At 41.5% G+C, this 23,871-nt stretch overlaps 1 protein-coding gene across 1 annotated transcript in view; it reads left to right on the plus strand.

The window, feature by feature from the left end:
• LOC148511650 (neuronal PAS domain-containing protein 2-like) overlaps window positions 1-23,871 on the plus strand; it is an 80,908-nt gene that overhangs the window by 16,935 nt on the left and 40,102 nt on the right. Inside the window, exons 4-8 of the mRNA XM_088482886.1 lie at window positions 1,520-1,609; window positions 3,946-4,066; window positions 15,262-15,375; window positions 18,761-18,879; window positions 21,251-21,333. Of these exons, the coding sequence (XP_088339012.1) occupies window positions 1,520-1,609; window positions 3,946-4,066; window positions 15,262-15,375; window positions 18,761-18,879; window positions 21,251-21,333 (527 nt within the window). The remainder of the gene's footprint in view (window positions 1-1,519; window positions 1,610-3,945; window positions 4,067-15,261; window positions 15,376-18,760; window positions 18,880-21,250; window positions 21,334-23,871) is intronic.

The following is a 23,871-nucleotide window of genomic DNA, read 5'->3' on the forward strand; positions in this document are numbered from 1 at the left end:
GGATAAAAACGGGAATGGTTTATCTGAATATGGAAGGTAAGTTCATGGAAGGTGGAGTCAGGAGTTTCCAACGCGTTTCGTCCAAATTACTGGACTTCATGGTTCACGCTTTATATTAATAATTTGTACATTGATACCTGTAGATATGTGTAGATATATATATATTTATATACATATATATATATACATATACTTATATATACATTTCTCTGCAATATTTGCACCCACATAGCACATTTTGCGCTTTATATCAGTTTTACTATCTACACATTTTCTTTTTAACAAATCACCATTGTTAAATATTTTACTGATAAGCTGACACCCACAATACTGGGGAGTGCTGTGTTTTCACACATTGCTTGTTTATGGTTTGAAATACCAATTATTTCAAGTACGAGTCACTCTAAACTGCGAAGGGATTCTGATTCTCTCTGGCGCTATAATTTCTTATATAAACATATATATATATATACACAATAAAATATATAATTGTTATATATATATATATATATATACATACATATATATATGCGCATACCTCCCAACATGACCCAATCCAGGAGGGGCACAATGCTCTGTTCCTGGACTTTCCTCGTAAATTTATGATTGCAGTCACCTATGTTGGACTAGTTAATTGATTATTCGCTATTTTAATTTGAATCTATTTTAGATACTTTTTAATTATAATATAATAAAAGTTATATTTTTAGAATACAGCAGTGCACCATATACAGATCCTTTCCTTTTTTTTATTTCTTCTAGTTAATTGATTAGAAAGTTGTTTCAAGTTTCAACACAGGTGATGGCAATCAGAAAGTGAAGTCCAGGAACAGAGCATTTTGTCAGATCTCGGTTCCTGGACTTCACTTTTAATTTATGATTGCCATCATCTGTGTTGAAACATCTTTCTAATCAATTAACTATTCCAGGAACAGAACATTTTGTCCCTCCTGGAATGGGTCATGAAGTCACCTATGAATAGTAACATGCAGCATCACAATCAGTAATATTAGTTGTACAATTCTCAGAACTTGATGACAACAGTGATTGCTGACACTTTTATCGCTAGGTGTTAAGAACCTGTCAAAAACATGGTGGTGAGAGCTCTGATAAATGTGCGGTGATATAGAGCTGACAATTACAATGATGGAATAGGTTTGACAATTTATTTTTGAGATGCCATATATTATATAAATCAGACAATTAGCCCTTTGCGGACTGACATTAATGATTTTAAACTGCACAACATACTGTACATAGAATTGCACAGGGTGACTCACAACCAATAATGATTGTGCTCCTCATGTCTAATGGACGTCTGTATCTGACATTGGCTGGTACTGACTAACATTATGTCATGTTCTAGGCTTATTTTAGCCATTTCTAAAAACAAGCTCAAATTAAAATAAATGGAATGGCCATCTGTATAGTCTATAAACATATACTCCTGGTGACATCCTTGAAATCAATGTGTATTTTGGTTTAATGCATTAATAGTAGATTGAGTTATTCTTCTTAGGCGCTGGACGGGTTCCTTATTGCACTTACCACTGATGGGATGATCATTTATGTTTCGGACAGTGTGTCATCTCTCCTTGGTCATTTACCGGTAAGTTATATCATTTTTTATTCTCTCTATATTTCAAAGAGCCAAAGTCACCCAACAGATTGGTGTGAACATAAGCAGCTGTGACAGCTGTGTGCACACCTAGACAAGACCAAAGGCCCCCATACATCAGCAATTGATTGCAGCAATCGTGCAATTTGCAATCGATTGTGTATAAAAATATTTCCCTTTTTCAATCGATTGTGGCAATTCTGCAATCGATTGAAAAAGGGAAAGATTTTTATACACAATCGATTGCAAATTGCACGATTGCTGCAATCAATTGCTGATGTATGGGGGCCTTTACACATAATTAACGTGTGTGGTCACAGATGTCATAGTACACTACAATTGCACAGTGTAAATCTAATTATATTCAGTTTAGGTATCATGCATAGATGTTTAGATGCCTGCCCCAATTTCCAGTAATTCCCTGCTTTAAAAATGTGTCCCATTAAAATTAAATAGCTTTAATAGTTTTTCTGCATGTTGGATGCTACTCTAAAGGTGCATACACACGTAACGATTTTGTAACCAATGATTTTCTGTCAGACTTTCCCTTGAAAAAGTGAAAGATATTTCTTGAAGTGTAATGAACGATTTTTTGAACGATGAACGAATAATGTTCCTTCCCTTAATTGGACAGTCTGAAATGGACGATGAACAATAACTACAAACGGGAGTGCGCATTTGTGATTATCGTTCATCGTTATAACAATTTTTTTGAACGATTTAACGATAACGATGTCGTTATCGACAAATCATTCAAAAAATCGTTACGTGTGTATGCACCTTTTCTATCTATTGTTATTATTAAAATATTTATGTTACTATATATATATATATATATATATATATATATAAAAAGAAGAATGATTTGAATATATATTGTTTAAGCAGACTATGGCAGGAGTTGACCCCCCCCCATAATTTACCATATTGGACTGTAACATGTTTCCCATGTAAATTAGTTAATGAGAATAATTTTTAATTACTCAAGCTCTAAGGGGCCTATTCATTAACATCGTTATTCCTGCAAATCTAAGTATCTGCCCAGTTTATGAAGGGGACGACCAGGATATATCACTGATATCTCTTGCATTAACTTGAGGCTCAATATCAAATGCTATCCCCATACAATGCATGGGAATGTTGTAACTACAGTAATCAATGTATCATGCTCCAAAAACTGTACGTTTTCTGAGCTTTACTGTGGGAGCTAGTGTTATCTTCAGATGGTGTTAGACCACAGAGCTTCTTCCTACAGGAAGAGGGCCTGTATTGTGAAGAGAGAGCCATTTGGATGCCTCCACCTCCACCGACCCTCACCGTGTGCATATACGGTGAGAACCGGTGAGGTCGCACATGCGCAGTGAAAGTGCAGGGACTGAACCCGGCAGTGTAAACTTTTACCATTACTATTAGCTGCGACTGTTTTAGTGTTAGGGCTCGAGAGACAATTCGTTTTCATAGCAGTTGTCAGTCACAGTACTGGAGCAATGTATCATAGATAGATTAGGGTTTGTTGCCGCAGATTCTTAATTTAACTGGGGCTATCAACGTTTGTTGATAAATTGACCTTCAAATAATAAAATGGGGTTATTTTTGCCTTGTATTCCCTTCTATTGGCCTTGTGTGATATGTAACGATGCATAAAGAATACATTGATCAATTAACTGATCAAGATAAGGATTTTGGATATAAAATACATCATGCTTATTTTAATTTATGATACGTTCATATATTTGATGAGTATATTTAGAAAAGATGAAAATGAAACAGAAAATGTTGGGATTGCTGTTAGTGATTTGAAAGTCCCAGTATGCCCTATCAGTTCTAGTTTGGACTGGTGTCACACAAGTACAGTACTTTTCCTTCAGTTCTCTTAAAAGAGATTGTCCTGTTGAAATGAATGGATTTTGCCTATAATTACCTCCATGGTGTCATAAAGCAGATTCTGCAATCATAGCAACGTGCAGCGCATGCAAAGGTTTGCTTCATAGAAGTAGTTGTTATTTCTCCTTCTCTAGCAGCTGTCACACAAGATATAGAGCAGTGGCTGAAAAACTGCTGAACTGTGTTTATCCTACCAGCAGGAAAATGCTGTGAAATATTATAGAGCTTCTTTCCGTTACTGTTTTTCTGCTGTGTGAAAAGCTCCCGTGTGACACCACTTGGCGACTCCATTGATTACAACTGTGCAAGCAAGATGCAAGTTTAAAGATTTTTCAACCACTTTACATTACAGTATATAATGTATTATTGCTGTCAGTATAAGACAATAATGAGACATAAAGCTATCATCCTGCTGAACATGACAAAGCACTCTTTTGTACCAGTCAGATTTGGTGGACCAAAATATATTGAATTTCCTTCCGGAGCGGGAACATGCTGAGGTGTACAAGTTGCTGGCACCACACATACTCATGACGGAACCAATCACTCAAGAATTTTTCAACAGTACGTAAGGCTCCTGTTAGATTGTGATGTATGATTTATTGAATATGGTGTATCATATATAAATGATATCAATGCACTGAAGAGCTGGCAATTGTGAGAGTGGTTTATAGGACATACAACTGCATGCAAAAAGTTCCAGGTAAAATGTTACGCTCCTTTCCTGACAGTCTGTTGCATTTGTCAGTCTCATACTTTGAAAAGGAAAGGCAAGAAATAGACAGTATTCTTAGATCTAATCCCTGCTCTGACTCCCCAAATCTAGTAGGTTACAGATTACTCACTCTAAATAACAAATCTCTCAACAACATCCCTTCATACATCACCTCATTACAATATACTCTCTCTCACGCCCTCTTAGATCTGCCTCTATCCTACTTCTCAGAGCTGTAACTAGACTTTCTTCTTCAGGGTCCATAGGGCTCCACAGGTAGACTTTGGGGTGTAGGTGGCACCTGGAGGACCGGACACCAACAGCAAAGCTTTTCAATCCCAGGATGCTCCGGTCCTTCCCCCTATACCCCGCCCACAGTCTGAGGGCAACTCAATTTCGTTGGTGTCCGACAAGGAGTTGGACCACCATTATAACAAGCATTTATTTTCATCTATTTAATTTTTATTTCTACCAGAAGGGTGAGCAGCACCAGACTGTCCTCCGAACGTCTGTGCTGCCACCCAATCATCCCTCCGCAGTGCCATGACTTCGAACCTGTGCTAGGTACTCCTGGCGGAGCTCCGAAAGGGACTAGCTAGCAAGCTCCCCAGACTGCAGCCCGGAATCCAGGAGACAGGTAAGGCGGAACCCTGTTCGCGGGGACCCGCATAATAGTGCAGTCTTGCCTCCGGTCTCTGGAGACAGACTGAAGGCGCTGATGTGGACACTGGGGTGGCAGCCCACCACTCCACTAGACCACCGGGGAATTAACATACTGGTGCAGAGGCATAATTAAGTTCTAGGTGAGCCAGTGGTTAACGTCAGCCAGGAGAAAAAGGTGCTCTCCCTGGAGCCCCTCCCCCAGCTAAGGGCACAGTTCCACTGCGGTCCTGATGTTCCCTGGACTGCTCCTCCTTCACCCTCCGCCCCCTCAGATACACACGGCAGCCATTTTAGGTAAGCAGGTCTCTGGGAATCGCTGGGTCCAGTCTCACTGTATACCTCTACCAAGAGTCAGGTCATACAGCGCTATTTCATACCAGCCACTGTGGTCTGTGTAGTTGATATTAGTGCCCATTGCAGAAAATTAGATTTTTCTTTCTAATTTGTATATGACTTGTGCTAGTGCTTTTCTATATTGTCAGTTATATATATCTCTTCTACTGTAACCCTGTCATACTAAGGTATAGAGGGTCATTGTACCTCACATATGTGAGGGCTATCACATACTTGACACCACGTTGCACACTACATGGTGCCATATCTAATGCGGTTGCACGCTCCCTGGTATCTGATGTAGCGCATTTGCAACTAACTTGTGCCTTATAAAGCGCTGTCACTCCAGGGGGGTTACCAGCAGTGCAGTTGCACACTATATTGTGCTACCTCTATATACATATATTGCGCTGTTGCACATTACATGTTGCCATATGCATCATTGTTGCATACTACATGCTGTAATTTTTAACGCTGTTGCATACTACATACAGGATCCTGCCCCTATTCTGTCCTGTAAAGCCTGCTCAGTGGGTTTGGCCCCAGGGGACTTTATTCAGGATGGGCTTTGCACTAATTGCTACACAGCACGTGGTCCCTCAGCCCCGGTGTCTCTCCCTCAGGGCTGCCTTTTCACAGATGCTGGGAAAAATTTTGGAACAGAGAGCGGTCCCCGTAGTGGCTCCCCCTGTGGAATGGCCACAGCAGGTACTCCCTGCAAATCCTTTGCCTCCCCCATGGGTAGACATGGTGTCTACCTTAGTACAGAGTTTGGCAAGACTTCTACAGCCTTGCAGCAACTGCTACACAGGAAAATCCTTTACCTACCAAACCCTCTAAACAGGCTCTGTTTTCCTCCAAGGCCGCTTAGTTATCTGATTCTGACATATCACCTGGGGAGGCGGAAGATGCAGACCTCTCTCACTCTGACTCAGTCTCTGGAGAAGAGGAGCCATCCTCTAAGCTAGATATACCTGCCCTTGTTAGAGCTGTAAAATCCATTTTACAAATTGAAGGGGATGAACCCGCTCCTAAGAAAAAGAATGCACTCTTTAAACGACAAAAGGTAGTTTCACCAGAGTTCCATCAATCAGACCAGCTATCTGATCACATGAGTGAAGCATGGATCATGTCTGGTAAAAGGTTTCAAATCCCAAAACGATTCAGTTCCTTTTACCCTCTTCCAGCTATTGATTGCACTAAAAGGAAAGTTCACCCAGCGGTGGATTCTCATGTAACTCAATTTTTTTAAAATGCCACGTTACCGATTCCCACGGCTAACTCCTTGAAGGAGACTACAGATAGACGTATAGAATCTTGTCATAAATCTATTTACTCTCTTACAGGAGCTATTACTCGCCCAGCTAGGGCCTGGGTGGCGAAAGCCATTAAAAGTTGGGCAGAAGCCCTAGAAGAAACACTTCCCTCTGATGCTTCATGGGAACAACTCTCCTATGTATCTCACATTAGGAATGCAGCCTCCTACTTAGGTAGGCAGCTATGAATACTGCTCTCCTGGCCTCCAGGATATTTGCCACTTCGGTAGTGGCCGTCATATCGTTTGGCTCCATTCCTGTAAAGCAGATTCAGATTCAAAACGGGCTCTGGAGTCTCTTCCCTATTCGGGGGAAATCCTATTTGGTCCAGAGCTAGATGAAATTGTGACTACCTTGGCGGCTAACAAGACTGCGTTCCTGACCTCTGCATATAATATAAAGCCTTGGACGTCATCCTTTTGGTCCTTTCACCCTCAAGGAGAATCCAAAGGTCAGTCTTTTCCACTGCACCAGGCGTCAGCCAAGGCCTCCAAGCCTAGGGCCAAACAGGCCTGGGCTACTAGACGTCCACCAGCCAAGTCTACGGACAAGCCTGCAGCCTGACAGGATGGGCCACTCCCTTGGGAGGCCAACTACTTCAATGCACCCAAGTTTGGCATCAGATCATGTCAGATGCCTAGGTAAGAGAAGTGGTCTCCCACGGATATGCCCTATCCTTCCTGAGGCGACCCCCCCAACAGTTCTTTTGCACAGGACCTCCATCGGACTCAACTAAGGCTCTGCTGCTCCAAAAAGTCATTCAGTCCTTACTGAATTCAGGAGTAATAATTCGGGTCCCCACCTCACAACGGGGCAAGGGCTATTATTCTACCCTTTTCTTCGTTCAGTAGCCCAATGGGTCTCATTGGTCTATCCCCAATCTCAGATCTCTGAACAAGTTTATCAGGGTGCCCAAGTTTTGTTTGGAAACTCTCCATTCTATTATCCTAGCTATGGAACCTGGAGATTTTGTGGTTTCCCTGGACATTCAGGACGCTTATCTACATGTACCTACAGCGCCTTCTCATCAACAGTGTCTCCGGTTTGCTATAATACAGCAACATTACCAATTTCAGGCTCTGCCATTTGGCCTCTCAATGGCCCCTCGGGTTTTTACCAAGATCGTGGCAGTCATGGCGGCCTCACTTCATCGTAAAGGGATCAGACTGCGCCTATACTTGGACGATCCTTTGCTGTTGGCAAGCTCCCCAAAGACTCCTCAATGCCATCTGCAGGTAACCATTACCTTTCTACACATGCACGGTTGGCTGATCAACTGGAAGAAGTCTACCCTGACACCCTCTCAAAGGAGGGTACATTTGGGAGCCCTCCTGGACTCTCGAGTTCAGAGAATCTTCCTGATGGCAGACAAGATTTCAGAGATACAGTACAGACTACGCAGACTGCTTCACAGTCGCAGAGTGTTGATTCACTATGCAATGCAGGCCTTGGGATCAATGGTATCCACCTTCAACATGGTGGAGTTTGCCCAGTTTCACTCCAGTTCCCTGCAACACCTAATCCAGGTGGAACTGACTACCTCATCTGTTCAGATGATGAGCCTCCCCCCATGGTTCACCTGTCCCTAGTCTGGTGGCTACAGACTCCCCATTTGAACCAGGGTCATCCCTTTTGAATCCCCGATTGGACTCTCCTCACCATGGACACAAGCCTCTGTGGGTGGGGTGCAGTAACTGGCCAACACTCCTTCCAGGGCCGATGGTTTCCAATTGAGCCATATACATAGCTCTCACTCTGGCTCAGAATATTCTGAAAAACAGGCCAGTACAAGTACAGTCCGACAACGCCATGGCTGTGGCCTACCTCAACCATCAAGGGGACACTCAAAGTCAATCAGCAATGACAGAGGTGTCCTGCATTCTCACATGGGCTGAATGGAATCTCCCAGCCATCTCGCAGTGTTCATGCTGAGGATTCTCAATTGGGAAGCGGATTTCCTCTGCCGTCATGACGTGCATGCAGGAGAATGGTCTCTACACCCAGAAGTCTTTCAGCTTCTGGTGGACAAATGGGTTCTTCCAGAAGTGGATCTCATGGCCTCAAGACACAACAACAAACTTCCAGTTTCTGGAGCAAGAACAAAGGACCCTGACGTGGCCTTCATAGATTCCTTGTCGGTGACATGGACTTTCCAGTTGGCATATCTTTTATCTCCAAGATCCCTACTTCCTCGAGTGCTTCAGAAATTCAGACAGAAAGGAGGCACAATCTTTTTAATAGCTCCGGCTAGGCCCAGATGTCATTGTTACTCGGATCTTCTAAACTCTCCATAGACGTTCCTCTTCAACTTCCTCTACGAGTAGACCAGTTGTCTCAGGGTCCCTGTCTACATCCGGACCTAGCCCGTCTGTCTTTAATGGCTTGGCTCTTGAGACTTCCCTAGTAACGGCTAAGGAATTTTCTAGCTCTGTGATCCAGACCATGCTTAGAGCACTTAAACCGGCCTCAGCTAGGATTTACCACAGAATTTGGCATTCATATTTCCACTGGTGTGCTACTCAAAACTATGGTCTTTAGAGTTTCTCGAATTCTTGCCTTTCTTCAGGCTGGACTGGATCTAGGCCTCTGCCTAGCATCTCTCAAAGTGCAAGTATCTGCTTTGTCTATCTGGCTTTTCAACGCAAGATTGCCTCTATGCCAGATGTCCATACCTTCATGCAAGGTGTTCTACGGATACAACCTCCCTTTGTCCCTCCTGTAGCTCCATGGGATTTGTCAGTGGTGCTCAAAGCACTTCAGGTGCCTCCATTTGAACCTCTGGAGTTGGTGGATATCAAATGGGTCACTACAAAGACTGTTTCTCCTGGCTATAGCATCTGCCCCTGGAGTATCAGATTTAGGGGCCTTTTAATGCTTCACCGCCTTTTTGATATTTCTTCAGGATAGGGCTGTTCTTTGAAATCGCCCAGGCTTCCTTCCTAATGTAGTTTCTCACTTCTACCTGAATACAAAAATTGAGGTTCCGGCCTTTAATTCACCAGCCCTCTCGACAGGTGAGGCCTCTTTGAATATGGTCTGTGCTCTAAAGATCTACGTGGACCGTACTACTTCCATCAGGAAATCGGACTCCCTCTTTGTCCTATATAGATTCCACAAGAAGGGATGGTCAGCTAACAAACAGACTCTGGCCAGATGGATTTGCATGACTATGTCACAGGCTTACACGCAGATGGGCCTTCCTGTGCCGACAACAGTCTGTGCTCATTCTACTCACTCTGTGGGTCCCTCGTGGACAGCCCAGCGTGGCGCCTAAACTGAACAGCTATGCAAGGCCACCTGGTCTTCTGTCCACACATTTCTTAGGTTTTATGCCTTTGATACATTTGCCTCTCAGGATGCTTCCTTCGGGTGTAGTGTTCTATCAGCGCAGGAGCATTCCCACCCTTGAACAACTGCTTTGGGACATCCCCAATGTTTCCCTATGGAGCCCTATGGACCCTGAAGAAGAAAATGAGAGTTATGGTAAAACTTACCTTTGTTAACTCTCTTTCTTCGAAGTTTGTAGGGTCCACAGGGCACCTGCCCTGACCCACCTGGCTTCTATGGGTTTCTTCTATTGGTCACTTGTTTCCTTCTCTGTGTGAGATTTTGCTTCTTCAGTCTACCAGTCCTGTCCTGCTCCTGCCTTGGGCTTGTTAACAAAACTGATGTGTCCTCAGGCTGTGGGCGGGGTATAGGGGGAAAGACCAGAGCATCCTGGGATTGAAAAGCTTTGCTGTTGGTGCCCAGTCCTCCAGGTCCCACCTACACCCCAATGTCTCCCTGTGAACACTATGGACTTCAAAGAAAGAGAGTTAACAAAGGTAAGTTTTACCATTTTTTGATGCTCTGGACCAGAAAGCGCATTGGTGCCCACATTTTCCAAATAGGCACATAAGAAGCATACCAGAAAAAGGAGCATGGCCTCATGGGTAAGGGCCATGACAAATCTGATTTGTCCTGTACCATGATGAAGGGGTACCCATCCCGTTGTACCACTGTTATCCAGGTGTCTAAAGGTGCTTGGGGAGGTGGCCAGATCGAGGGGGAGTCGGCCAGGGAGAAGATAGGGGTGGCCAGGAGATACCAGGGATAAAAGAAGAGGAAGCTACAAGTGAGAATGAATATATACAAAAAATTGAAAGGCACAAACAGTCCCCCCTGCCATGCAGTGCCCTGTGCCATGGCAAATGTTGCACCACTCTAGTCACGGCCCTTGTCTCTTGTTTGGTAACCTATGAATTCCTTACCACACGTTATCAGAATCTCCTCCAAACTTTTAATCGTAATACGTTATCTAAAAACCCACATCTCTACTCCAGCCTATACCACTCACACAAGTACACTAGTGTCACAATCTCCACTCTGCGCCACTCTAGCTCCGCTTGTCCCAGTTCTTTCCTTTTCTCACTATATTTTAAGCTCTGCCACGGGCAAGGCCCTCCCTACCCTATGTTTTCATGCCCCCATTTGTTCTGTATTCATCGTCTGTCCCTGTTTAATGTACGTCTTGTTTGCCTCAGTGTCTGGCACTGTGGACGCCACCTCACAAATAAACTACATTAATAATATTCAATCTAAAATGAAGAATGTCCTCTGTCAACCTAACATTCTTAAAAGGAATGAAAATGCAATTGCAATAGATAATTTTTAATTTTTAAACACGGTTAATTAGACAAATCATAATTTATTATATATGTGGTTTTAGGAAGAGATAAAAAGTTTTACCTCAGTATTCTTGACAGAATACAACTAGAGTAGGCTTATGAAAGATGTGACTTTCCAGTTATTAGTAGTAATCAATTCAAACCATCACACTTCAAGTTGCTGACTCTGGGGTATAATTGGCAAGATCTGAAATAATTTTTGTATATTTTACAATTGGTTTTGCCATGTAAAGTACTTACCTTTTATTGGCTATAAAATGATGAAAAACAATTATTTTTTTAAACAAACTCTGCTGAAAAATTGGAAGAATAAAAAATGTTCAACATTATCAAAACAGTAAAGACGAAGAGGGGAATTCAATTGCAGACGAATGGTGCAAATTGCCGTTGCCGTGGCATTTAAACGCTGGCAACAGCAGCCCGTATTGCACCCTTCGCCGAGTCAGCCGAATGCCCGATTCGCTCAAAAGTGCTCACTACCCTATGGGGTAGCAAACAGTTTTGAGCGAGATCCCGCTGCAGTAAAGTGCGGCGGCTGCCGCGCAGCTTCGGCCTGGCGAATGTATTCGCTCCTAATTGAATTTCCCTTTATAAATTTAAATAATGCAAAATCCATTTATAGTATTTGCCTTTGTCTGATCTAAGGGGGAGGGGGTGTAGGGCTTCATTTTCCATTGTACTTTGCAGCATACTTTTAAGTGAAATTGTAAGTTCATACTGTTATGAATACACATAATGGACCTCATTTAGAATTGGGTACTCAACAGGTTGTTTTTGTACTGTGAAAGCACATCAATAATGCACCCATTTATTTGGAATTTTGGTTGCTGTAGATTGTGATCCCTTAAACCTGATGCGGTGGAATGGAGGTGGGTGTAAATGCATAAGCTGAGTCAGCAGAGGCTTTTTCTAGTAAGTGCAACATAATTGGACGCAGACCCATCCCCAGATAAGCCTGATAGGGGGTGTATCTGTTGTGGAACGTGGAGGACTTGGGTAATGATACACAGTGACGATAATCACTATCACTACCACTAGCTAGTCCAATGGTTCCAAAACTTTTTTCAGTCACGGCACCCTAGAGTATCAGTATTGTTTTCACGGCACCCAGAAAAAAAATTAAGTAGTAAAGTGAAGTAAATTGTACTTACCTGTCATCCTTATGGGGGGTATCCACTTAGCGATATACAAACGAGAGCACGATTGCGACATTGCAATCGTGCTGTCGTTTGTATATCTAGTGATGTGCCTAGACTGACCGTTCACTCGTTCAGTCCCGGAACATCCCTCATCCCCGCACATGCAGAACCTGACGAGAGCGTCAGGTTGACCTGCATGTACGGGCAATGTCGGATGTCGTAAGCGACCCGTGTGCACGCGCATCGCGGTTCGCTTCCGTCCAAAACATGCCTGATGTATGCATGATGCATGCACAATTTGCAAGCGATTACGCGATAACGACATCGTTATTGTGCAATCGCTTGTTTAAATCGCTAAGTGGATACCCCCCATTAGGTTCAGTTGTGTGGTGCTTATGTGGTAGTGGACAGGTTTGCACTTCTGTTTGCCCACATATTTACATTACATTGACCATAAATAATTTGATTTGGTGCTGGACCAACAACCTGAGGCACCCCTGCAAGTGTCCCGAGGCACTCCAGGGTGCCAGGGCGCACAGTTTGGGTACCTCTGAGCTAGTCACTTCTAATTGGCTGCTTGTGTATTTCTCTTCCAGCTGATAGTACTCAGTTCATTAGTGTAATACCTATATTATATCAAGCTGTGGACATACAGTCAGGTGCATAAATATTGGGACATTGACAGAATTTTCATATATTGGCCTCTATTCACCACCACAATGGCTTTGAAATGAAACAAACAAGATGTGCTTTAACTGCAGACTTTCAGATTTAATTTGAGGGTAATTACATCCAAATCAGGTGAACGGTGTAGGAATTACAACGGTTTCTATATGTGCCTCCCACTTTTTAAGGGACCAAAAGTAGTGGGACTATCAACTGAAAAGCTATTTCATGGACAGGTGTGGGCTATTCCCTCGTTATTTCATTATTAATTAAGCAGGTAAAAGGTCTGGAGTTGATTCTAGGAGTGACATTTGCATTTGGAATCAGTTGCTGTCGACTCTCAATATGAGATTCAAAGAGCTGTCACTATCAGTGAAGCAAGCCATCATTAGGCTTAAAAATCAAAACAAACCCATCAGAGAGATAGCAAAAACATTAGGTGTGGCCAAATCAACTGTTTGGAACATTCTTAAAAAGAAAGAATGCACCGGAGGGCTCAGCAACACCAAAAGACCCGGAAGACCACGGAAAACAACTGTGGTGGATGACAGAAGAATTATTTCCCTGGTGAAGAAAAACCCCTTCACAACAGTTGGCCAAATCAAGAACACTCTCCAGGAGGTAGGTGTATATGTGTCAAAGTCAACAATCAAGAGAATACTTCACAAGAGTGAATATAGAGGGTTCACCACAAGATGTAAACAATTGGTGAGCCACAAAAACAGGAAGACCAGATTAGAGTTTGCCAAACAACATCTAAAAAAGCCATTACAGTTCTGGAACAACATCCTATGGACAGATGAGACAAAGATCAACTTGTACCAAAGTGATGGGAAGAGAAGATGGAGAAGGAAAGGAAGTGCTCATGATCCAAAACATACCACCTCATCAGTGAAGCATGGTGGTGGTAGTGTCATGGCGTGGGCATGTATGGTTGCCAATGGAACTGGTTCCATTGTATTTATTGATGATGTGACTGCTGACAAAAGCAGCAGAATGAATTCTGAAGTGTTTTGGGAATTATTATATGCTCATATTCAGTCAAATGCTTCAGAACTCATTCAACGGTGCTTCACAGTGCAGATGGACAATGACCCGAAACATACTGCAAAAGCAACCAAAGAGTTTTTTTAAGGCTAAAAAGTGGAATGTTATGCAATGGCCAAGTCAATCCCCTGACCTGAATCCGATTGAGCATGCATTTCACTTGATGAAGACAAAACTGAAGGGAAAATGCCCCAAGATCAAGCAGGAACTGAAGACATTTGCAGTAGAGGCCTGGCAGAGCATCACCAGGGATGAAACCCAGCGTCTGGTGATGTCTATGCGTTCCAGACTTCAGGCTGTAATTGCCTGCAAAGGATTTGCAACAAAGTATTAAAAAGTAAAAGTTAGATTTAGGATTGTTTAGTTTGTCCCATTACTTTTGGCCCCTTAAAAAGTGGGAGGCACATATAGAAACCGTTGTAATTCCTACACCGTTCACCTGATTTGGATGTAATTACCCTCAAATTAAATCTGAAAGTCTGCAGTTAAAGCTCATCTTGTTTATTTCATTTCAAAGCCATTGTGGTGGTGAATAGAGGCCAAAATGTGAAACTTCTGTCAATGTCCCAATAGTTATGCACCTGACTGTATATTCAATTGATTGTCATTTCCATATAAACTAGTGCAGGAAAGAAGACTAGCATTGAATTTTTAAAGGGGTTAAACAACAGCTATCTGTAGTTGTATTGAATGACATTTTATATGGACAATTATGATTTTTGCATTTATTAATAACAGTCAAGACACTGTTCTGTCTTGTGTATACTGTATGACACTTCATTACATTGTTTTATTGTGTACAAATAAGGTTACGTGACTTAAGCATTAACTAATAACATTGGTAAGCTCCATCACTATGCTATAATTAGGCTTAGGTATTTATACTTGTACGTCTGGTGCAAATTCTACCGTTACTCAACAGTATACTCAATATGTACAAAGATGTATGCTTTTTATCATGTGTTTTTTTATATAACATATTTTTGGCACACAAATGCTTAGTACTTTAAATGAGGCCCAATATATCTTTTGCATTGAATGGATGTGCTTTCCCAGTGACAGTGAAGACCATCTGCTATTTCATAATTTGCTCAAAAATTTAATTTTGTTGGAAAATATGTAGGAGATAACACTTCTTATCTTGATAAATATGTCCTTATGTTTGCAAGCCCAGATAAACTCATTTGTTATTGCTGTGTTTTCCCATTTGCAGATGAAAAACAAGTGGAGTTTTGTTGTCACTTAGCAAGAGGAAGTCTAGATCCAAATGAAATTCCCACTTATGAATATGTGAAATTTGTTGTAGATTTTAAGTTTTTTACACATGGTGAGTATTACTTTTTATTATTGTTGTGAAATAAACACTACTGTTATATACTAATAAATACTGATAAATTGTTTCAGTCGTTGAACAACAATTTAAAGACCCTGAATGCTAAGACAGCATTGGAAAGAGATTCTATATGTGACATAGATATTGCCCATTAACTAAGTTATTGAACTATTTATTAACACAGCCTTTAAAGGAACGTGATTAAGGGAGAAATCTACTAAGCAGCTGTTTAGTACATGATTTGTCATCGCCGTACATGACATGCAATTTTCAAAGCCAAACTTTCAAACTTAGGGGTCTATTTACTAAGCTGTGTTAGGAGATAAAGTGAACGGTGATAAGGTACCAGCCAATCAGCTCCTAACTGCCATGTCACAGGCTGTGTATGAAAAATGGCAGTTAGGAGCTGATTGGCTGGTCCCTTATCACCATTCACTTTATCTCCTAACACAGCTTAGTACATAGCTGCCTCACTATTTAACAATTTGGATGCTGAAATCTCAAACTGAACTTAATTAATTTTGTGCCGGGTGTTCTTTGTTTTGGATTATGTCAGACCAGACCAAGAACGTATGCATATAGTAGGTAAGTATTCATTATGGGCACAGTTTAACATTTTTATATATTTTGGGGATTTGTTTTACTACTTAGCAGTGATTGACCATGCCACATACATTGACCGACCAGTATTCATCTGATTAGCAAGTCCTCACTCATGTGTGATTTGTGTGCACATCATGAAAACATGCAGTTAGGCAAAACCTTGGCGGACACTATAAATCAAAAGTGTTGGAGAAATGTGACAATTGGTACTTAACTTTGTTTTACTTTTCTGGTCCAGATAAAGAGTTTTCTATAAAAGGCATGCTGGTACAGTAGTGCATCAGCCACTATTGAAAACTACAGTACCACCCAACACATAAATGACTTGGGCAGCTAGCTTGGAAGCAGCACCAGTCATCTTGGGGTAGGGAATGTCTTAGTGATGACTGGCAAAGTAGGAGGGCATGATGCAGCATTAAGCTACAGCCGCCAATAGGTTGCCTGGCAGAGGATAAAAGGATGGCATTGGACAAATAATGAGGAAGAATCTACATAATGACTACACCAGGACAGTTTTAAGCGAAGAACTGAGAAAGCGAGTAGAAAACAGTGAGTCATCACTGTATAATGGGTTAGCATCACCTACGTGTGCACATAATTGCTGTCAATAAAATGGATGACAACATCTAGTTAACCTTTTGTAAAATGTTAAGGTGCTGTATGCTTGCAATCAACCTTTTGTTGGACTGATAATGGGCTCCTATAATATCTATACATATTTAGTGCATTAGTTAACTGCTGAACACTGTAATTATGACTAATTCCACTATTTCTGAAGTCAATGTGACTAATTCTACTATTGTGCTCCATTGACAAATTCAGAGAACTTCTTGTTTTAAGCGCACGACCGTGTCAGATGCTCTATTTGTTCATTACTTTAACCCTTTTTATTTATGAGACTGATTTGCCAACAATTGGGTCATCAAAATGTATCCGTACCACCAGTGGCATAAGTTCATCCCAGACGCCCGGAGGCAAGTTATAATTTGGTGCCCCCCTAAAAGAAAAGGGAAAATAAATATGGTGCATATGTATCTATCTATCTACCTATCGATCGATCTTTCTATCTATCACATATGCACAAATACACTGATATAGAATAGCCTTAAGTGGTGTGAATATATTGAAGGCAGTGGAGGAGGTGCCCCTTCAGTGCTGGCACCCGGCGGTAGGTGCCTCCATTGTCTCCCATAGTTCTGCCCCTGCGTACCACTGTTAATTCAACTCTAACTCAGTTTTGGAAATATATATTAGATACATATGATCATTAATATAGCTTTTCTGTCGCCCACACAACTACTTGTAACCATCGGCTCGCTGTATGAGATCTTTTTTGTATAGTATTTGGTCCTCCAGCACATGCTTTATATAACACAAAACAAATGCATGACACACTCACGGCATACAGTAGGCCAGTCAGCCCTTTGCCCAAATATAAAAGCCTGAAATTACAGTGGCAATTTGTTTTAAATTAATTGTAACTTTAAATCTAGCGACTTTATCACTGAAATAAGAAATAGTTTACTGTAATGATTGATTCCTTAGTATTGCATTAACAATACATTTGGGGAGTGGGTTTGATTGGAAAAATGTAAACTAAGTTACATTGAATCAAAGACTGAATCTTATACAGTTATTGGACTGCTAATCTTGAAATGTAAATTGCATTATAGGAGTTTGTTACGTATAAAACGTACAGATATACAGATGGAGTGCAATTTGTTTATGCAAATAGCATTATTGGGTACCTGTCACATAAAGAAATGATGGTACATCACTTTATTAGTTTATTATAGCTTGGATTTGGATAGTTTCTGCGTATGAGAGGCGCCATTCTCACCATTGTACTAAACAAATTGTGCTCCATCAGTGATGGTTATTTATAAGGCGCACTCACTGTGCACCGCAAATCATGTAACTAGTTCACCTGGACGGTCTGCCCAGTGCACATGAAGGCTCACACCTAATGGCCACTCTCAGGAAACACATGCACAACCTACACAAGTGTGACTAGGTGTGCAGAGAGGTAGAAACGTCTCCAGAGGTGAACTGTGCAATAGCTCACTTTAGAATCCTACATAACACACACTTATCTGTTTTTCATCTAAACACTACTTGGTGTAGCTTCATCCATAGCATAAAGGAGTTTTTGGAGTGAGAGGCTCTCCTTAGTAAATGGGGGGGGGATTCATTTCCCTGGGATGTGCTGCTGGATATCACCACCATATCTGGCTGAGCACATTGCCACAAATCATGGTAGGAACCTTTGCTCATTTACCTGGTCACATCTTTGTAGCGCAAGGAAAAATGAGCAAACAATACATCATTGTGGATTGCCTCCAAAGCTGTTTCAAAGGCATACGGCAACATGTGGCAGAGGAAGTAATGACCCCATGTGTCAGTTTTGTTTTTGTGAAGGTTTTCATACCATTGCTAAGAGTGTGCAAGGAAATACGCTTCCCCACAAATTATATTTATATAAAATATAGAGACGTTTATATGTATTGCATCTGCGTGTGACTCATACTTACATACATACATACATTATATATAACACTTACTTTTGAATGGAGGAAAAGATTTGCCCAATTACTGGTGTAAGTATCTGGTTCTATCGTGGTCTATGTAGGAGTAAGTACAGTTTTGCAGCATTGTGATAAGATCATGCTATATGTGTGCACCTGAACTGCTGACAGAAGTCTATTTGTGTTCTGATCAGTATAAAAATCTAATCTTAACATTTGCTGATGTGGGCACCTGTCGCTTTTTATTACAGTGCCTACATCTTCATATAATGGCTTTGAGTCAGCTGTTGCAAGGGCATTCCGGACAGCCAGTGACGAACATGTATGTCTTGTAGCTACAGTCCGTCTTGTCACTCCACAATTTCTGAAGGTGAGTGCAGTAACTTTGGAATAAACTGTATCACTTGTCTACTGTACCAGGGTTGTTTTTTTCTATTGTTTTATCTTGTATAATAAAATGAGTTCATTACCCACTTACTACATAGATTGTAATTAAATATAAGTAGTTATATACAACAATTTTATTTTTCCAGATAACACCAAAATAATCTACATTCATGAATAGGTTTTTTAATTGCTATACATGTGATGTGTGGTGTTTATATTGAATATTGTTTAGCTTAACAATCTATTTACCTGTATGTACTGTTTACCGTTTCTGTGGCCTTTGTCAACTGAATTTATTTTGATAATAAAATAAATTCTTTAAATGTATTAAACTCAAACTCCTAGCATTAATTGGAAACATACTAATTACTTTATACAAAGAGCAATATATGATCTGTTCTGTATGTTTCATGTGCGGTTTTGTGTAGGTGACAGATAGTACTCTTGAAGGATAAGTCCACACAAAACTGAAAATGCAGTTTTTGGTGCTGCTCATTTAAGTATTAATCGAGTATATTCCTTAACTAGGCTCCGGCATTCCACCCATCTCCACGGGAACCCCTGATGTCAGCCAGCGATGTTCTACTCTCTCCCTGAACTACAGCATTCTGCCTGTATGGAAAAGCACCCCTCGCCGAGAGCGAGGACAGCAGCAGGCATCAGGGGACCAGCTGATTCGGGTGGAATGCCGGACCTTAGGTAAGTATTGCTTTAATCTTTCATTTACATAATTTGCCTTTAAGTGTATGTTTGGATTCCTCTAAAACATAGGTTCTCAAACTCAGTCCTCAGAACCACCAACAGTTCATGTTTTCCAGCTTTCCTCACAGAATCACAAGCAGTGGCGGATTTTACCCCCAGTAAAGTCTGCCACCCGTGAACAAGTAGCAGTTCATTACTGCACTGGCTACACTGTGACTGGAAGTGGCTTCACATTGGAAGCACTACCTGCCAATCACACACAGGACAGGCAGCCCCAGAGGGAGGTGTTTTCTCCCCCTGGGACTGCCAGTCGGGGCTATGATTAGCAGAGAGTGGCTTCTATTAGAGGCCACTGGCCTGTATAAGCCTTACCTGGCTTATACAGGCTACAGCCGATGCAGTCCCTAGAAGCAGGTGTTATGCTCAAGTGCGGTGCCACCACTGCTTGTGCACATGCGCTGGTTCCGGCATCTGCCAGATCCATTGTGCAGGCACCAGGACCCAGCCGGACCAGCAGCAGCAGCCCCGCCCATGCAAGAGTGTAGGAGCCGCTGCTGATCACAAATGAAATAATTAGCTCCACCTGTGGGTCTTTTAAAATGTGTCAGTGAGTAATGAATACACCTGTGCACCTGCTAGGTGACCTGGAAAACGTTTGGGGTCCTGAGGACCAAGGGATTGATGTATCAAGCAGTGAAAAGAGTGGAGAAGTGGTCCAGTGGAGAAGTTGTATCAAGTACAGTCTATAAAATTATAGGTAGAAGCTGATTGGTTTCTATGGGCAAACTTCTCCGTTTGTCCATTCTTTTCACTACATCAGCCGTATGAGAAGCAGTACTCTAACATGTTTCATGAAGTAAAGATCTGACACTTTCCTGCTAATCCAGCGCAATTCTTTGTTACATGCTATATCAGCGCCGAACTGTGCTGTGTGCCGCCTATCAGTAATCCGGCTGTAAGGTCCTTCTATTGTGTGGAAAATAAAATATTTTATGTACAGTATATATATATTTGACCCTATCACCGACAATGACATAAATGTATACGTATTGGGGCTGATACAGAGGTGAACACGTCTGCCTGCGGGGAGCGTATCTTGTGTGTTTTAGTAAGTTATACGCATTTCGATTACACCTACACTTACATCTGAAGAGTCAGATCCGGCCTGTAACAGGGCGTTCTCACATAGCCAAAGTTTATAGAGAGAGGGTGTGTTGTTGTATCTGCGTAGTCTACAGAGCTGGACATAAGGGAGAATACACCTGTTTGGAGGCAAATCTTTTACAGTACATACAGTACAGGGTAGGTGCAAGTGGACACTAATGCTGATGACTAGTAGCACACCATGCATATGCATATCATCCCTGTACAAATCATACAGTGATGTGAGGTTTACAATACCTTCCTCTGAGCCCATCAGTGAGGCATGGCGAACATTTTTGTGGGAAGTTATTCATTTAGTTTCCAGATCCCTTTGCCTTGTGCATTTATTGTTTAAACATATTTTCCCACTCCTCTCACTTGTATAGAATAGGTTGTTATAGATAAATATAGATCTTCTTCTATTGTGGGTGAATTTGAATGTTTTTGCTTTGCCCACTTATTTCTGTCCCTTCCCTCCTCTCCCCCATCGGTCTCCTTTTTATGTGCAGGAACTGTGCAATGTGGAGGAGCCATGTGAAGAATTTACATCAAGGCACAGTCTGGAATGGAAGTTTCTCTTCTTAGACCACAGGTAAAATGCTCCGCTCCATGTTATATACAGTATATGATGTAATACTCTATGCTATATTGTGCAGCATGGTTATGCTTCAAACCCTGCAGCAGCAGACATGTATGTAGGGTCTGGAGCAGATATTAATAAAGAGAATAGATTGGAGAAAAAACACATAGCAAAGGTAAACAATATGCGGCTCTCCAGATCTTGTAGAAGTACAAGTCCCAGCTTGCTGTAGTTTCATTGCTGGAGAGTCATAAGTGGTATAACCCAGATAGATCATGTCAGAGGAAATGTAAATCCAGAAGGGCTTCAATTGGTTTAATTAACGATTAACTAAAGAATATAGAACTTGGGGGACATTAATGAAAACTGAAACACAATAAAACGTGTACAGCATTCTTCAGCATATGTATTTGGGGGCCTGGTTGCTTTTATGTCTGGGTTTGTGTGCAGAAAGTGACTTTAGGGCCTATTTATTAATGCCAACATTTGTACCCCATTAAGTAACAACTGTTATTGTCGCTCTCCCAGCGATAACAGATGAAATATCAGAGCAATTTATGATTAGAGTCATGTCAGGAAAACAAATGTGAGGCTGTCCTGGTGATGACTGTGTCACACTGGGCTTATTACAGCGTTGAAGGAATGAGCGTCCAGGTTCTGACACGGTGACTTTATTGCACAAGAACGTACCCTGTAGCCCAGATAGTCTTTGGCAAGTCCACACAATAGGGCGTATTTACTCTAGTTAAATTTGGGCATATTTTACCATACACTCTGCAACAGGCATCTATCTGTGTAGCGCAATTAGACAATAACAACGTGTTAATTGGTTGCTATGATTTAGTGCTGTAAATTGTGTACCTAAATACAATGTTAATAAATGACCACTTGTGGGGTCAGTGAGGAGCAGTTAGAAGCCGATATAACCCTGTGACAGTTATAGGATATAATTGTATCACACTTTGGCAGTAGCTGATTAAGTCAAGAGAAAATGAGCCAGTACTTGGCAGAATGATGGCAAATATGCCACAATACAGTATTCTGCGGTATACAATAATGGGGTATATTTTTTGGACATAGAAATTACTTGTTTTACTCACTTATATGCTATCTATTACCATAATCATCATTCCCAGGTCACCCGATCCTTTCTATGGGGATGTCTTTTTGAAACCCATCTGTTGGCTCCTAAAAAGTGTCTTACTCCAAAATATGTAATACCACCACCATGTATTGCATTACCTTCCACATTTTAATGCATGTAGCTATAGTTAGATATAAAATAATATATGTCTTCATAACAAATCTGTTGAGAAAGTGTTGGAACATGCTGGGTGACTTTGAGCTCACCCACCCCTAACCATTTATACATCACGATCTGCATGCTGCAAATTGTTTCCTATAATGTTTCTCTATACTCACTCTGCATAGGGCATGCCTGGAATGCAGCATGCACTAATGTGTGCGGATTATAGGTAGGTGAAGTGCAGCAATTTCTGTACTACTGGTTAATCCCAGCTGTCACTAAGAGGCTGATTCTGTGTCGGGTACTGTTGCATCCCTGTGTGCGTCTTTTGCTGGTTTGCGCATGCGTCTGTATGCTAATACCAATACAAGCCCTTCCCTGGTGTACAGCCGGGCGTCTCAGTGTGCAAGGACTGGAATGCCCACTGTGAGCATCTTTAGATGCTGAAATTCCACTTGGTGCATCTTTAGACACAACCATTGGTCGCTCCATTGAAACTTGCACTTGCTCCATGCTAGGTGCAAATTCTTCATCAGCATAGGACCTCCAATGTGAGCGTCTGAGTTTGCAACCAGTTCTTCACCACGTTTGCGACACTCCCATAACATGCCTATACGCAACTGCATAGCAACCTCCCAGTCACCAGCACGTAGGGCCGTAACTAAGGGTGTGCCACTGAATCAGGCCCTAAGTGCAATAGAGTTTAATGAGTTTGTGTGCATCGTATATTTTAATACAGACATATTAGATTTGTTTGTTTTGATCTGGATCTGGAGTTACCTGCATGGGTCTTCAACATTGCCATGTATTTGTAAGGGACAGGCCATACATAAATGGGACATACCTATTTTCAGCGTTCTGGTGATTGATGGTCATGATTGTAATAGGGCTGACCTGCTACATATTTTTCTCCAGACAGTTCTATTTTTGTGACTCAAATGTCTTAATTTTAATTTTGTAGAATTTACATCTTTATTATATTTTCTGGCATACTAAATTGAGGTTTACTTGTAGTTGCGGGCCTGCAGTTACAAGCGATCCCCAAAATGCCCATTCTAGTGATGTCCTTAAGATGTCACCAGTGAAGAGACCCATAGTGAAGATAGTGGGTCCACTCACTGCATGTTCTAGTAGTTTTGTTGGCGTCTGGACTCTGTAGGGGGTCGCCATCCTTATTGTTTAATAACTTAAAGAAATTAATTGAAAAGAGGCAAAGTTCCATTAACCTAATTATATTAATGGTACACATCAAAACATCTTTTAGGCTCATGGTCCTCAATCAACTTCTTTTGTGAATTAAAATA

The sequence above is a fragment of the Taudactylus pleione genome, unplaced genomic scaffold (genome assembly GCF_031769625.1).
Source record: "Taudactylus pleione unplaced genomic scaffold, aTauple2 ptg000296l, whole genome shotgun sequence".
NCBI lineage: Eukaryota > Metazoa > Chordata > Amphibia > Anura > Myobatrachidae > Taudactylus > Taudactylus pleione.